General features: G+C 38.1%; 1 protein-coding gene across 1 annotated transcript in view; it reads left to right on the top strand.

Moving 5' to 3' along the window:
• Positions 1-15,565, top strand: part of C5 (complement C5) — a 79,783-nt gene that overhangs the window by 23,178 nt on the left and 41,040 nt on the right. Inside the window, exons 11-20 of the mRNA XM_059073185.2 lie at positions 1,200-1,385; positions 2,591-2,794; positions 4,534-4,743; positions 4,865-5,014; positions 5,906-6,035; positions 7,009-7,071; positions 8,177-8,374; positions 11,071-11,161; positions 12,636-12,709; positions 13,759-13,898. Of these exons, the coding sequence (XP_058929168.1) occupies positions 1,200-1,385; positions 2,591-2,794; positions 4,534-4,743; positions 4,865-5,014; positions 5,906-6,035; positions 7,009-7,071; positions 8,177-8,374; positions 11,071-11,161; positions 12,636-12,709; positions 13,759-13,898 (1,446 nt within the window). The remainder of the gene's footprint in view (positions 1-1,199; positions 1,386-2,590; positions 2,795-4,533; positions 4,744-4,864; positions 5,015-5,905; positions 6,036-7,008; positions 7,072-8,176; positions 8,375-11,070; positions 11,162-12,635; positions 12,710-13,758; positions 13,899-15,565) is intronic.

Below are 15,565 nucleotides of genomic sequence, written 5' to 3' on the forward strand. Positions count from 1 at the left end.
TTTCTCTCCTTCCTCCACTTTTCTTTTTTAAAATGCTGATAGTATGGAGTTAAAACATTCATTTGACCTTTTGATTATATTTGATTGTAGATTAGTATTCTATATCTTATTATATATAATACATGCTCTATTACATATGTTTTATTATATTTATAAAATGGACATTTTTATTCCCTATCCTTTACAAAGCTAGAGTAGAATTTTTTTTTTTTTTTTTTTTTTTTTTTTTGTGGTACGCGGGCCTCTCATTGTTGTGGCCTCTCCCATTGCGGAGCACAGGCTCCGGACGCGCAGGCTCAGCGGCCATGGCTCACGGGCCCAGCCGCTTCGTGGCATGTGGGATCTTCCCGGACCGGGGCACGAACCCATGTCCCCTGCATCGGCAGGCGGATTCTCAACCACTGCACCACCAGGGAAGCCCAAGATAGAATTTTTTTATTCTTTGAAGATGTGTTGCTTCTAAAAATCAACTTTAGGATAATTAAAATGGGTTATTTATTACTTACCATAGGTCACTGGCCTTAAGAGAAAAAAATTTACTAGACCACAAGCAAGCTTTGGACATGCTTATAACTTCTTAGTATATATACAACATATTTAATAATGTATAACATATTACTATATAATGCATATGGTAATTTATAATATATTATGGAGTATATTAATATAATATATAATACAAGATCACAAAGTATGTCACTTTATAGAATTTATTATTTTAAAATATATTTCATATCACATATACAAATAAAATATATCTTTGTGGAAATTCTATATGTCCATATGCATGGCAATGAGAGGTAGAGTTTGAGAAAAAAGAAGATGCATTTATTGTTTCTCATATCCAAGAGAATCGTCCCCAGAAGTGATTGCCTCATTTTTTCCTTTATCCACTTCTCAACCAATTGAACACACACAGAAATTAAATAGCAGAAGACCTTATCACATCTACTTGGCAGACCTCATGTGATGATATTTATTCTGAGTCTTCTCGATATACAGGGGGATCCATTCAAGAATGATTTAACTAAATAAGATTAAACCTTTCTATATATAAGCTGAGAACATACTTCTTTTTCCTGAATTGAATATGAATAATTTATACATTGGTGAGGAGGAGGGAAAATTATTTCAGAATTGTTATGCTTTAAAAGAAGTGATGAGCTCTTGAAATGAATTTGGACTGTTCTGACAAACAGGTGCAGGTTAAGGATTCACTTGACCATTTGGTAGGAGGGGTCCCGGTGACCCTGAGTGCACAAATTATCGATGTAAACCAGGAGACATCTGACTCGGAGTCAAAGCAAAGTGTAACACGTTCCAGTGATGGAGTAGCTTCTTTTGTGGTGAATCTCCCATCTGAAGTGACGGTGCTGGAGTTTAAAGTGAGCTGAATTCTCCTGTTAAATTTTCTGGGACCGTGTGTACTTTTGACTGTGTGTTTTGGCCAATGTGCAGAACAAATGCGGCAGACTTTATACATGAGTCCAGTGAACCGTTCCACAATTTTGCATCCAAAAAAAGAAAAAAAAGCACCAGAGGCAATCTACAAATTCATTGAATGGTCCTTGAGGAAGATAAATCTATCAATTTTTTATTTGGGGTGAATTATTTTCTCTTATATCTGTAAGACTGTATTAGAATCTAGAAGTATCAAAATAGGTATAGCAGTGGAAATCAGTGATAGAAATATTCTCTGTTTCCCACCCCCCAACTTTTTATCTCTTTTCAGGGCCACAGAAGAACCAAACATGGAAGCCTCTCTTTTTTCCAGCTGTATGAATCACTCTACCTTAGAGCTCACTTAATAGTCTTCTCTCCCAGCAAATAATAGTTAGGTTCTCAATCCCAAATAACAAATGAGTAAGTTAGTAATGCACGTCGATGAGCCCAGCATGCACAGATTCACTATCATCTACTGAGCCCGTATGAAGTGCTAGGCATTGTGCTAACCATTTTGCAGCTGAGGAAACAGAGGCTTTTAACCTTTCTTATGGTTAAGTAACTTATCCAGACTTAATAAATGATGGTACTCAAGAGACAAACCAATGCCTATCTCACTCCCGAGCATGAGCTATTAACCAACCCCTCTGCTGTTGAAGGCCGATATTGGTGCCATGATATCACTTCTGCCCCACTCTGTTTGTAAGCCCTTCTCTGTGCCATGACTTCACAATGAAACTGGGCCAGAGAGTCTGTGTGATGTCCATTCACGACTCCTGTCCCCAGTCCTCAGGACCTCCCCACTGCTACCCTTCCAACCCATAGGAAAAGGAGTCCCTAACTCACCATGACACTTCAGGACGGGTGCCAATATTTGTTCCAGGAGCATCTTTCTCTCTTCGCTTCACCAGACTTTCCCACCATAGCCCACAATCCCATATTATCCCAATTATTGTCCATAGCCTTTGTAAAATGACTTGATACCGCAGCTGTACAAACACATTGGAGCAATGGATTTCTTTTTTCTTTAGAATTTGGTGTTGTGAATTTTAGAAATTTATAAAGCAAAGAAAGGAATTGAAAAGGTATGTTTCACAGACCATTACGTCACAGTCCATGTATCTTTTTTTACTTTTCTCCTTTTCAGGTCAGGACCGAGGACCCAGATCTTCCAGAAGAAAATCAGGCCAGCGAAGATTACCAAGCAATAGCATATTCATCTCTCAGCCAAAGTTATCTTTATATTGACTGGACTGAAAACTATAAACCTTTGCTTGTGGGAGGACATTTGAATATTGCTGTTACCCCCAGAAGTCCCTATATTGACAAAATAACTCACTATAATTACTTGGTAAGTATAATAATGATAGATTTACATCTATCTATTCCCCCACCTGATTTTCCTTTGCTTATAGAAAAGTGTTAGAATGATCCCTTACATATATTCTTTTTTTTTTTTTTTTTTTTTGCGGTACACGGGCCTCTCACTGTTGTGGCCTCTCCCGTCGTAGAGCACAGGCTCCGGACGCGCAGGCCCAGCGGCCATGGCTGACGGGCCCAGCCGCTCCGCGGCATGTGGGATCTTCCCGGACCGGGGCACGAACCCGTGTCCCCTGCATTGGCAGGTGGGCTCTCAACCACCGTGCCACCAGGGAAGCCCTACCTTACATATATTCTTACAAAGCACTTTCAAAAACATCATCTAATTTGATAATCAGTTTTTCAAAAGCCTTTGAGACAGGGCATGATTTTCATGACTACTTCACAGATGAGGAAACTGAGGGACAAAGAGGTTAAAGACTCACTACAGTCACTCAGCTAGGAAGAGGAAGGTTGTGATTAGATTAGACCTGGGAACCTCTGACTCTGTGTTATATGCCTTTCACCGAAGACAGCCTGATTCTTCCATAGAGAGAGCCTGATTAAATTCTCACATTACCTCTGCTCTACTTCATGGCCAAAGATTGCATGCCTAGACCCATTTAAAATATGTGCATTTCATTGGAAAAAAGAGGGGACCCAAATCCTGTTCTTAAGGGTTGAGTCATATCATGCCTGCTCCAGCAACATCCCTGTTACATCACTTAAATCAAATGGAGATGTCAGTCAAGGCTGTCAGTGAAAGGTAGGAAAGAATGTAAAAAAAAAAAGGTTAAGGGCTTCCTGACAATTACCCAGGAAATGGAATTAATTATTCTGATGATAAGGCCAAACAGGTGATGATGATTTTTTTTCAACAGTTTGAAGAAGAAATTAAAAAATAAATGAGGACCATACTGACTGATGAATAATTAGGGGACCTGTTTAGGGACTACGTACCAAAACCACATATACGGTCTTGTTCTCTAAGGACAATTTAAGGGATCTTTGAGGACATTTTGGCTTCATATGATTTTTAGGTTGTTTTTTTTTTTTAAACTTACACCTCCAATTTAGAACCTAATCTGTGGCTTTAAAACTTAAGGCCAGGGCTTCCCTGGTGGCGCAGTGGTTGAGAATCCGCCTGCCGATGCAGGGGACACGGGTTCGTGCCCTGGTCCGGGAAGATCCCACATGCCGCGGAGCAACTAAGCCCGTGAGCCATGGCTGCTGGGCCTGCGCGTCCGGAGCCTGTGCCCCGCAACGGGAGAGGCCACAACAGTGAGAGGCCCGCATACCGCAAAAAAAAAAAAAAAAACTTAAGGCCAGAAATTAGGGAAAAATAAGATGTACTCTACCTCCTCATCTATATTTTTTAATCAACTAAACAAGGAGATGTTAATGACAGTGTGATGACTTTAAACAGATGTGAGGTCAAATTTTAGCTCTCTGAATTCGTAGCTAGGTGGTTTTGAACTGAAATCAGTATGACATTTAGTTAATTCTTGAACCTCAGTCCCTTTATCTGCACAATGGAGATAGTATTCCTATCCTTCTGGTTATTATGGGAACTAAAAGAGTTAATTAAATGTAAAGTTCCTGGCGCATAGTAGGCCCATACAATGTTAACTTTCTTTTTCTTTAACGTAATTTCTACTCCAGCTCCAAGCTCCATCCTGAAGCAAATGTTTTGTTTTTGTAATTACCGTTGCTACTGCTGTTTACTTTTAGATTTTATCCAAGGGCAAAATCGTTCACTTTGGCACAAGGGATAAACTTTCAGATTCAGATTATCAAAGTATAAACATTCCAGTGACACAGAACATGGTTCCTTCAGCTCGTCTCCTGGTCTATTACATTGTTACAGGAGAACAGACCGCAGAATTAGTGTCTGACTCAGTCTGGTTAAATATTGAAGAAAAGTGTGGCAACCAGCTCCAGGTAAGCCACAAACTGTAAGTCACAATCCAACTTTCTTCTGAATAAAGGGGCTGTAAACGCAGCTATCTGTGAAGTTTTTGTGTCATACAAATGATATTTTCTTTTTCAAATGACCTTATAGGTTCATCTGTCTCCAAGTACAGATACATATTCCCCTGGCCAACATGTATCTCTTAATATGGAAACTGAGTTGGATTCCTGGGTGGCTTTAATGGCAGTGGACAGTGCTATATATGGGGTGCAAAGGACAGCCAAGAAACCCCTGGAAAGAGTTAAGTAGTGCATGGCCTCGGTTACTGGGGTGGCCCTATGCAGTGCTTCACAAAGTGTGGCCACTAGGGTAAGTCGTGGGGGAAGAATTAAGGGAAGACTAGACCTGCTTTTCTATAATCTACTCAAAACAGTGACTCTTAGGAAGGTAAGCCATCCTCACGTTAGTCTCTAAAGCCCAGGTCTATCCATTTTTACTTTTCCAAGTATGGAATTAAGCACTTTAAAAACATATGCCATGATAGCAATTACATTCATCGGCAAAGTGCCGTTGATTGGGAGGGTTTGGAGATTTGGGAGCAGGGAGCTTTATAGTAGCAGCAACAGAGAAGAATGAATAGGCAACCACTGGGGGTTTTGGGGGTTTTGTGTCCTTTTTTTTACTCATTAAAATCTGTGGCCCAGAAGAATCTGAAAATGATTCACTTCCCCTAAGTTCCCATTTATCTCCCCTAAGCTCTGCTTCTATTTTCTAGGCTTGAATTTCTTTGAAGGAGGCAGAAAGAACTGAGAAACTATTAACTTAAAAACATTCAGAAAGGAAAAAACATTTGGGGTCAAAATTAAAACTGGAAAAAGGCTTCCCCCACAAACAAGTTCTCACCCACTTAGAACCTAGAGCCCTCTTCCCCAAACTACAAGAGATTGTGCTCTTTTTTCTTTAAGTGACTTTAAAATTAGCTTGTTTATTAATTCACTTATTCATATATTAACTCATTTATTCTTTTTTGGACAAATGAGTGAGCTGTGCATTTCACAGATTTGTTAGAACCATGTAACAACTTGTACCTTTAGTTTTGCAGAGGAATGATTTCCACATCTGAATAGACTCACCATTTTGCCTTTAGTTAATTCCTAAGAATTATTAAATTAACTAACTACCTCTGGACAGGTATTTCAAACATTAGAGAAGAGTGACCTGGGCTGCGGGGCAGGTGGTGGACGCAACAGTGCAGATGTATTCCACCTGGCTGGACTCGCCTTCCTCACCAACGCAAACACAGATAACTCCCAAGAAAATGGTAAAACGCTCAGTACTTTTTGTTTATTCTTCAAACTGATTACTGAAATTTGCATGGATGATCTGCCTCCCAGACCTCAGTTTTGTCCCTCCTCCAGAATATTCTCCACACTGATCTTATAATGACATAACTAGGTAACTCCTCTGTATAAAATAGTTCATTAGCCTTCAAGATAAAGTACAAATTCTTTACTGTAATACTCAAGGCCTTCCACGATCCTCTCTCCAGCTCTTCCCAGCTGTTTCTCATCTCACTTTACATGACCTATGTCTAAGCCATACAGAACCAAGTTAGTTATGGGTGGCACTATTTTACATCTTTGGGCCTTTCCTTATTAGGACTGCTTTGCCTTTTATTAGCCTGGAGAAGCTAGAAGAAGAATCATCTCCTTGATTTGGCCTCTTCCCCATATAGAATTGCTCATTGCCTCCTCCTTTAATAGGGGGAATACGATAGGGAGGACTAGATCTATTTATAGCAGGTGCATCATTGTATGTTCTTACACTTAATTACACACCTTGTCTCAGTCACTGCACTGGGAGCTCTTTAAGGCAAGGACCACATCTTAATCATCTTCTTTCTGTGGTTTTAAAATTGTTCATAATTATACATGATACTATTATTTGTAGTAATATAAACACCAAAAATAATTAAAATGCTGTACCTAACAGAAACATGGCTCACTCTAAAAGCTTAGATATTTCCTTGTAATCAGTGGATCAAAAAGGTTGCAGGATTCAAAACCAAATTCAGATCAAACAAGTCGAACTGTGTGACAATGGATTGCGAGCCCCTCTAAAAACAAGTCACATTGAGATGTGTAGTGTGCAGTGCCTTGTCGAAAGCAGGCTCTCAATATTTGTTGAATGAATGATGTGAATGTTTTTAAAAGTTAAATAATTTCACGGAATTTTGTGGTTTTTGAGATTTTATCTCCTTTTTCCCCTTCTTTTTCTTTATCTTTTTAAAACAGATGAACCTTGTAAAGAAATTCTGAGGCCAAAAAGAATGCTGCAAAAGAAGATAGGGGAAGAAGGTACTCTAAAAGTTTCATGTGATTGCCAGAAGGTTATGATCGTGTCATTCAAAAGCTGGAGAAAAGTGAACATTATCTAATTTCTCCTAATTCAAATAGAATGGGTGAAAAGAAAGATATGTACAGACATCTAGCTCACCTCCCCTGGAAAGGTCAATCCAAATTAATCCAATAGTTCATTTGCCATAACCTTAATCTGAGGGAAATAAGTCTCTTATTTCTATCTCTAAAATATAAAAGATTAACTTTTATTTGTCACAAATATTTCCTCTCTGCAAACTTCATCTAGTAATTAAAATCATATTCTTCCATTTTATTCTAACAAAATCCATGATTTAAGTAACTTTGAGATATACCTGGAAGTCTATCTCTTCTTGCATACATTTAACAGTTAAGAGTATTTTAGATTATTTGCGGGGGGTGGGGAAATAATCCCAACAGAAATTATTTTTAAGCATTATTTAAACAGAGATATGATAATTGGCAATGTTACAATAGAAAGAACATTGAACCAGGAGTCAGTGACCTGAGCTCAACTAATAAAGATGTTTATAGTAGTACAATAATACTTTCCATCTGTATATGAGTCATTTTAATTCTAACCTTCAGTCTAAGTTTTAATGATATGAAAAGAGAGATACTGATTAATCGAAGCACTTATGATGAGGAAAGATGCCACTGGTGAAGAAATGTTTGAAACCACAAACCACAAGAAACGTTTGAAAAAAATGGGATATTTAGCTTGAAGAAGAACATACTTGTATAGTGATAACTATCTTCAGATATTTGCAGGCTTCTCAGATCATTAACTTATTTTACTCAAAGGGTGCTGAACCCAATGTGCCAGTTCCAAAAGTCAGTACTCAGCTTAGTTGCAGGAAGCCCTTGACCATTTAGTGCAAATCAGAGTGGACTACCTTATGAGACCACATTCTCGCATTCCTAGGGCAGTTCCAAAGCGGGCCTGGACCGTCAACTAGCCATGGCCGTTGTGGGGTTGGGGTCCTGTGACAGCAGAAATCCAGTATCCCTCAAGAGCCTTTCTAAGCCTGAGGTGTTTTGACTCTATGCATAATCAAGGTCACTTGAATTATTACCATTTCAGCTGCTAAATACAAATTTGCAAAGCTGAAGAAATGTTGTTATGATGGAGCCTTTCGTAATGATGATGAAAGCTGTGAGCAGCGAGCCGCTCGGATTAAGATAGGCCCAAGGTGCGTCAAAGCTTTCAAGGACTGTTGTGCCATCGCAAGCCAGTTCCGTGCTGAAGAGTCTCATAAAAATATCCAATTGGGAAGGCAACGTAAGTTTGACATTTTCTATTGGAAAATATGGGGAACTTGATGTAATTTTATGCTTCCGAAAAAGGTGGTTTACATGCTCTATTTAAAATGGGAAGTCGAAAAGATAACTTGCAAATGCTGCTAAGAAAAAAAATTTTGTTGTCATTTTTGGGAATCAGAAGAGGTATATGTAGTACAGAGCAGAGTGCACTAGTCCGTAGTCAAGACCCAGGCGAGTTTGAAGCTGACTCATTCTATAAACGTGAATGATTATTTATCCTCTCTGAGCCTCAGTCTCCTCATTTTTAAAGCAAGAAGCTTGAGCCAGGTGATCTCTAATATGCCTTTGAGTTCTAAAATTCCATGGTTCTGTGATATTACAACCATTAAAAATTCTGTTTATACCTATACTGACCACATATAGCAAGAGATTTCTAAATGTAGCATAACCCTAAATGTACTCACATAATTCAATTTCAACCACAATATACATTTTCAGAATTTACAGAACTCTCATTAACATGTTTTCAGAACTTTTAGGACTTTCAATTCATTTATATACAGTCAAAACAAACAAAAGCAGAGTGACAGATCCTGTTTGTTTGATAGTTTTGCTTAACAGTATGTCTTTTGTTGTTGTTATTGTTACTTTTTTCCTTTTTTAAAAAATTTATTTATTTTTGGCTGCGTTGGGTCTTTGTTGCTGTGCACAGGCTTTCTCTAGTTGTGGTGAGCGAGGGCTATTCTTTTGTTGTGGTGAGCAGGCTTCTCATTGTGGTAGCTTCTCTTGTTGCTGAGCATGGGCTCTAGGCGCACGGGCTTCAGTAGCTGTGGCACGCAGGCGCAGTAGTTGTGGCTCTCAGGCCTAGAGCGCAGGCTCAGCAGTTGTGGCTCATGGGCTTAGTTGTTCCGCATCATGTGGAATCTTCCCAGACCAGGGCTCGAACCCGTGTCCCCTGCATTGGCAGGCGGATTCTTAATCACTGTGCCACCAGGGAAGCCCTTAACAGTATGTCTTTTTATTTTTATTTTTTAACATCTTTATTGGCGTATAATTGCTTTACAATGGTGTGTTAGTTTCTGCTTTACAACAAAGTGAATCAGTTATACATATACATATGTTCCCATATCTCTTCCCTCTTGAGTCTCCCTCCCTCCCACCCTCCCTATCACACCCCTCTAGGTGGTCACAGACCACCTAGCTGATCTCCCTGTTCCATGAGGCTGCTTCCCACTAGCTATCCACCCTACGTCTGGTAGTGTGTATATGTCCATGCCACTCTCTCACTTCGTCACAGCTTACCCTTCCCCCTCCTCATATCCTCAAGTCCATGCTCTAGTAGGTCTGTGTTTTATTCCCATCCTACCCCTAGTCTCTTCATGACATTTTTTTCTTAGATTCCATATATATGTGTTAGCATACGGTATTTGTTTTTCTCCTTCTGACTTACTTCACTCTGTATGACAGACTCCAGGTCCATCCACCTCACTACAAATAACTCAGTTTCATTTCTTTTTATGGCTGAGTAATATTCCATTGTATATATGTGCCACATCTTCTTTATCCATTCATTTGTCCATGGACACTTAGGTTGCTTCCATGTCCTGGCTATTGTAAATAGAGCTGCAATGAACATTTTGGTACATGACTCTTTTTGAATTATGGTTTTCTCAGGGTATATGCCCAGTAGTGGGATTGCTGGGTCATATGGTAGTTCTATTTGTAGTTTTTTTAAGGAGCCTCCATACTGTTCTCCATAGTGGCTGTATCAATTTACAACAGTATGTCTTAAATGTCATCATTCTGAGTGGGTACATTTCTGCAGAAATAAATTCTTGTGGCCATTTACCAAAACCAGGTTGTTAGATATATTTAGGTTATTTTCAGATTTTTGCTTATTACACACAGTATTTTTTATGAACAATCTAGTACATATCCATTTTTCGTGGTCCAGTTTTTCAACGCTAATCATCTGGGTTGGCATCAGCTGCCTGGAATTCAGCCTCTGTAGCTCCCTCCTCTCTGTCCCTTGTTCTAGACAGCTTGGCCTCCCAAATTCCCATGGGTGGTGTTGCAACTCTGCCAGGGTCTGTATGGGTTTCTCTCCCTGCTCTAAAGCCTGTAAACTGCCTCCAGACAGTAAACCTGGATCATTTTAGGGTTCACCCAATCTGTCTCCCTTTTCTCAGGGATCACTGTCCTGGCTCACTTAACGCTCTAATATTTGAAAGCTGTGGTGTCTGGTTTTCTAGTTTTCTTAAGGCAGAGGTGTAACTCCAGTCCCTATCAGTGCATCTTGGACAGAAGCAGACATTCTGTCCATTTTTATTAAAGAAAATATAAATAAATTTCTGAGGTATGGCAGAGAATCATATAAACCTCCCTATTTTACAAAATAAAAACAATTATTGCAATTTTTAAAATGCAAATAACTTTATAGACTAATTAGTATCTTGTATAATTTCCGGAACATGAAACATTTAGCAATTTTAAAAAGAAATTATTAAACACATTTTTATGCTTTATTCATTTTGTCAGTGCCACTAGTGGAGAAATCCTAAGGCCTTTATTGTTCTATTTTGAAATCACTAAACAAAATGTTTCATTGACTTTTCCAACAATGCTTAAGCTATTGATTAATGTCCATATTTTAAAATTCATCTCTAAGTAGAATTTATGTTGTTTTTCCATAATCAAATATACTTTTCCCCCCAGATATAAAGACTCTTTTACCAGTAACCAAACCAGAAATAAGGACTTATTTTCCAGAAAGCTGGTTATGGGAAGTTCATCATGTCCCCAAAAGGTATTATATTTCTTTGACATTTCTCTGAAAAATATGGGAAAATGCAAATATTCTGACCAAAAATCTGGAAACTACCCATTTCCCAATATTTTATTTAAGAGTTAAGATGATACCACCATTGGGTCAAATTTGATTTTACTTCTTTTTTTTTAGCGTGTGATTTCTTCTAATAATTGGTTCCAGGTCATGATTAACTTTTGGGGAAGAAGGGCACCATTCCACTCAACTTCATTCCATTTCAGGTAGCCTTTACCGAGCACAACTGTATGCTTTACACTGCATTACGCAGCTGTTTTCATCCTGAAATATCCGTAACTACAAAACAAACATTGATTCATAGGGAGAAAGGTTCTTTTCTTGTTAAAATCCTTTATTCAACACATGTTTATAGAATGCCTACTCTGTACCAGGCACTGAAAACAGTGCCCCTTCCCTGAGTGTCATCCTTCCTCAGGTCGGCCAGGGGGTTGGGGGGTAGGGCTCAAAGCACAGACTTTCCAAGGAGCCGTCAAGGCAGTGAGTTCAGGGCCTGACATCCGACTTCTAATGGGTCTCCTGGCCTCTACCCTTGTCCTGCCTGATTCCTCCTCCACAGTGTTGTCCACTTCATCTGACATTGCCCCTTGGCTAGCATTTCCCCTTGCAGACCTTTCCACCACTGTCCCCGACCCAGGGACTGGACGTATTGCCCCTCTCAAGGAACTCTGTTGCACATATCACACAATATAATAATGTCCTGTTTACCTGACTGTCTTCCACATTAAAATGCAAATACTTCCAGGGCAAGGACTAAATTCAGGTTAGTTTTATATCCAGGACCTGGCATAGGGTCTGGCTTCTAGAGTCACTAAAATAAATTTGTTGAATCAATGTACACTGCCTCTGAACTTTTTAAAAGTTTTATTGGTACAGTTATTACAGTGAATCGCAATTTATATACTGAACTATTTCTTCCACTAGACCGTGAACTGCTTGAGAGCAGGACTGTATCTATGAGTGCTGTGTACTCAGTATTTAGTGCTATGCTTGACACAAAGTTGGTGCACAGTAGCTGTTTGTTGAATGAGTATAAGCTTGATCTGAATCAGAAATTTTTAGTTATATCAACTTCGTTATGAGCAGTGTTACGATGCAATAGTATTTTGCTTCCCTATTTTAGAACATACTACACAATAAACATAATTTTTTTCTTTGAATTGTATGTTTTGAATTTGCAATGTTTCAAAGACATCCTTCTGATTTTGAATTCTCATCATACAAGTGAAATATCTAAAAACATGGAATGAGTATAAGAGTTACTGAATAAACTTTTCTTGCTTGATTTTTCTTTAATACCTGATGTGATTTTGTTTTGTTGTGATTTTTTTTCTTTCTTCTAAAGTAGTATGAAGCAAGAATTCTGTTAATGCAGGCTGTCAGTTTGGGTTAATCAATGTTCTGCTGTATTTGAATATATCAACATTTTAACTTTCAGAAACCGGTTGCAGTTTGTGCTACCTGATTCTCTAACTACCTGGGAAATTCAAGGTGTTGGCATTTCAAATAGTGGTAAGCAAACTGAAGTTATATACTCATTTAAGGAATGATTTGATTTGGCAAAATGCAGTTTTTTGTTATTGTCTTTTTAGTTTACCCAGGGCCTCTCACTGTTGTGGCCTCTCCCATTGCGGAGCACAGGCTCCGGACGTGCAGGCCTAGCGGCCATGGCTCACGGGCTTAGTTGCTCCGCAGCATGTGGGATCTTCCCGGACCGGGGCACGAACCCGTGTCTCCTGCATCGGCAGGCGGATTCTCAACCACTGCGCCACCAGGGAAGCCCTTAAAACCTATTCTTAATGTATTACAAAGAGACTTAGATGTGCCCACATCGTGGATTGTATCAGTTTCTTCTTTTGTTTTTCTATTAGCCATCATTTTATAAATACTGATGTGAAGCCCCCATTTTCCTTTGTATTTTCTCAGTGAGTAGAAGATTCAGTAGAGTTAGAGAAAAATATGTAATTTCTCTCCTGGACTAGTGCCCTTTTGTGGTGATTTAGTGCAGACACTTTATAAATAACTTCAGGCTTGGCTTGTTTGCTCGCTATATTTTGTTCTTATAAATCTTGGTTTCCACAATCAAAATTTTATGCCCATTACACGGAACCAATAATGAATATCTAAAAAAGAGATTTGGTGCTTTAGTTAATAAACATTCTCACGCCTTAAATAGAATTAAATATTTGTTGGACAAATGAAGTTTTCTGTTAATACCAATAATTACTGAATGAAGAACAATGATAAAGAATAGATCTTAAAAGTCACAAGAAAAAAAATTGTAATATGTGTGGTGGTGGATGTTAACTAGACTTATGTATACAAATATCGAATCATGTTGTACACCTGAAGCTAATACAATATTATACTTAAATTATAGCTCAATTTTTAAAAATCAGTGAGTAGAAAATTCAAGGACATGGGGTATTAGGGCAGAGAAAAACATCATCTAACTTTCATTTTTTCCTTGAAGCAAAGCAAATCTGAGACATTTTAGTACTAATAAGGCATTATGGGAATTCCCTAATATGCTTCAACTTTGCTTTCACTTTGGGCTGAAGGTATATGTGTTGCTGATACTCTCAAGGCAAAGGTGTTCAAAAATGTCTTCCTGGAAATGAATATACCATATTCTGTTGTACGAGGGGAACAGATCCAACTGAGTGGAACTGTTTACAACTATAGAACGTCTGGAATTCTGGTAAGTATTTATGGTATGTTCAAATAATTGAAAAAATGAAGATGTCCCTGATTTTCTGAGAATTCTATTAATGGAGTTATCACGTACACACACATGCAAACTCAACTCAGTGAAGGGAAGAAGAAAAGAAGAAGAGTTAAGATAACTATTCATACAACTCCAATTCAATGAAGAATACAAGTCCTTAAGATAATCAAGATGAGCTTACATTTGGTTCATTCGTCACCCTGATCTCCTTACCTCTAACAACCCTTTCCTTTCCTCCATTTTAGCCATTCACACTCTTCACTTTGCAGATCTTGTCTTCCCCCCCGAAAATTTGATTTCAAACATCTCACCAACTGACCACCTCCTACCTATCCTTCTGACTCATTAACCTTGTTACTTTGTAGCTACATTTCTACAGCATCATTGAAACCTCCAGCTCTTTGACTCCATTACTTTTTATTGTTCATTAGCCTTCTTATGCTAAAGTCTTTATTTCACTCCTTGTTCAGGTTAGAATTCATGCGCCATCATTATAGCCTCACTGATTAAAAAACATGTCAACTCCCTTGATCCCCTTTTGCTCTGGGGTACACTCTGTGAAAAACTCCAGCCATGGCCAGACCCACCATTTGTCTTCTTTTTGCCAACACATTTCTAAAGAGAGTTATACATTAGGCTGTCTGATTTCACTTGAAAATCACAATCACAAAATTTTATATAGGAGCTCAATGCAATCTGAAAATCTAACTCTATTTTTTTTTTTAAAGCTCTAACTTTATTCTTAGACATGAGTATTTCAGTGGTCTCCAAAAATTTCGCTTACAGCTCCCTAAATCTTTTTGGAAAAACTAAGTACCCCACTGGCACATTTTTAAATTGGCATCTAAAATTTTTCATCATAAATTTTAAAAAATATGCAAATTTATAACTTCGGGAATACTTGAGTATTGATATTTTAAAAATAAAACTGTTATATCAAACTTTTAAAGGTATACAGTAGAATCTAAATACTATAGCAATCCATTTAAAAATACCCAAATAAACTCTTGTTAACAACAGATTATATACCATTCCTTTTATCTGTGAACTCATATTTCCATTCCACTCTCCTAGTGTTATATATTTTACACTTGAATGTTTTCTATCGATTACTCTCTCATACTTTGATGCAACAAAAACATGTACATACACTGAAATTGAATTATTTTTAAGTTTTATAATTATAAGACTCTAAGTGTCAAATAATTGCTTGCTGATCTAGTTAAAAATGTATTCAGGTTTTGATAGGTATTATCCTGAATTTATAAATTACTGTAAGGGAAACTGACTTGTCTACAATATTGAATTTTTTACATCTCTTCATTCTTTTGCTTTATGTACTAGATCAGGGGTCAGCAATCTATAGCTCATGGGCCAAAACTGGCCTGCTCCCTCTTCTCTTATGGTCTATAAGATAAGAATGTTTTTCACATTTCTAAAAAGTTGAGGGGGAAAAGTAGAAGAAGAATATTTCATGGCACATGAAAATTATATGAAATTCAAATTTCAGTGTCCATAAATAAAGTTTAAAGCCACACCCATTGTGTAGGGTATTATCCATGGCAGAGTTGAGTAGTTGTGACATAGACCGTATGTAGTGCTTTCATTGCATTGCACTACTGCTCAGAGCACCACAGAGT

The sequence above is a fragment of the Kogia breviceps genome, chromosome 8 (genome assembly GCF_026419965.1).
Source record: "Kogia breviceps isolate mKogBre1 chromosome 8, mKogBre1 haplotype 1, whole genome shotgun sequence".
NCBI lineage: Eukaryota > Metazoa > Chordata > Mammalia > Artiodactyla > Physeteridae > Kogia > Kogia breviceps.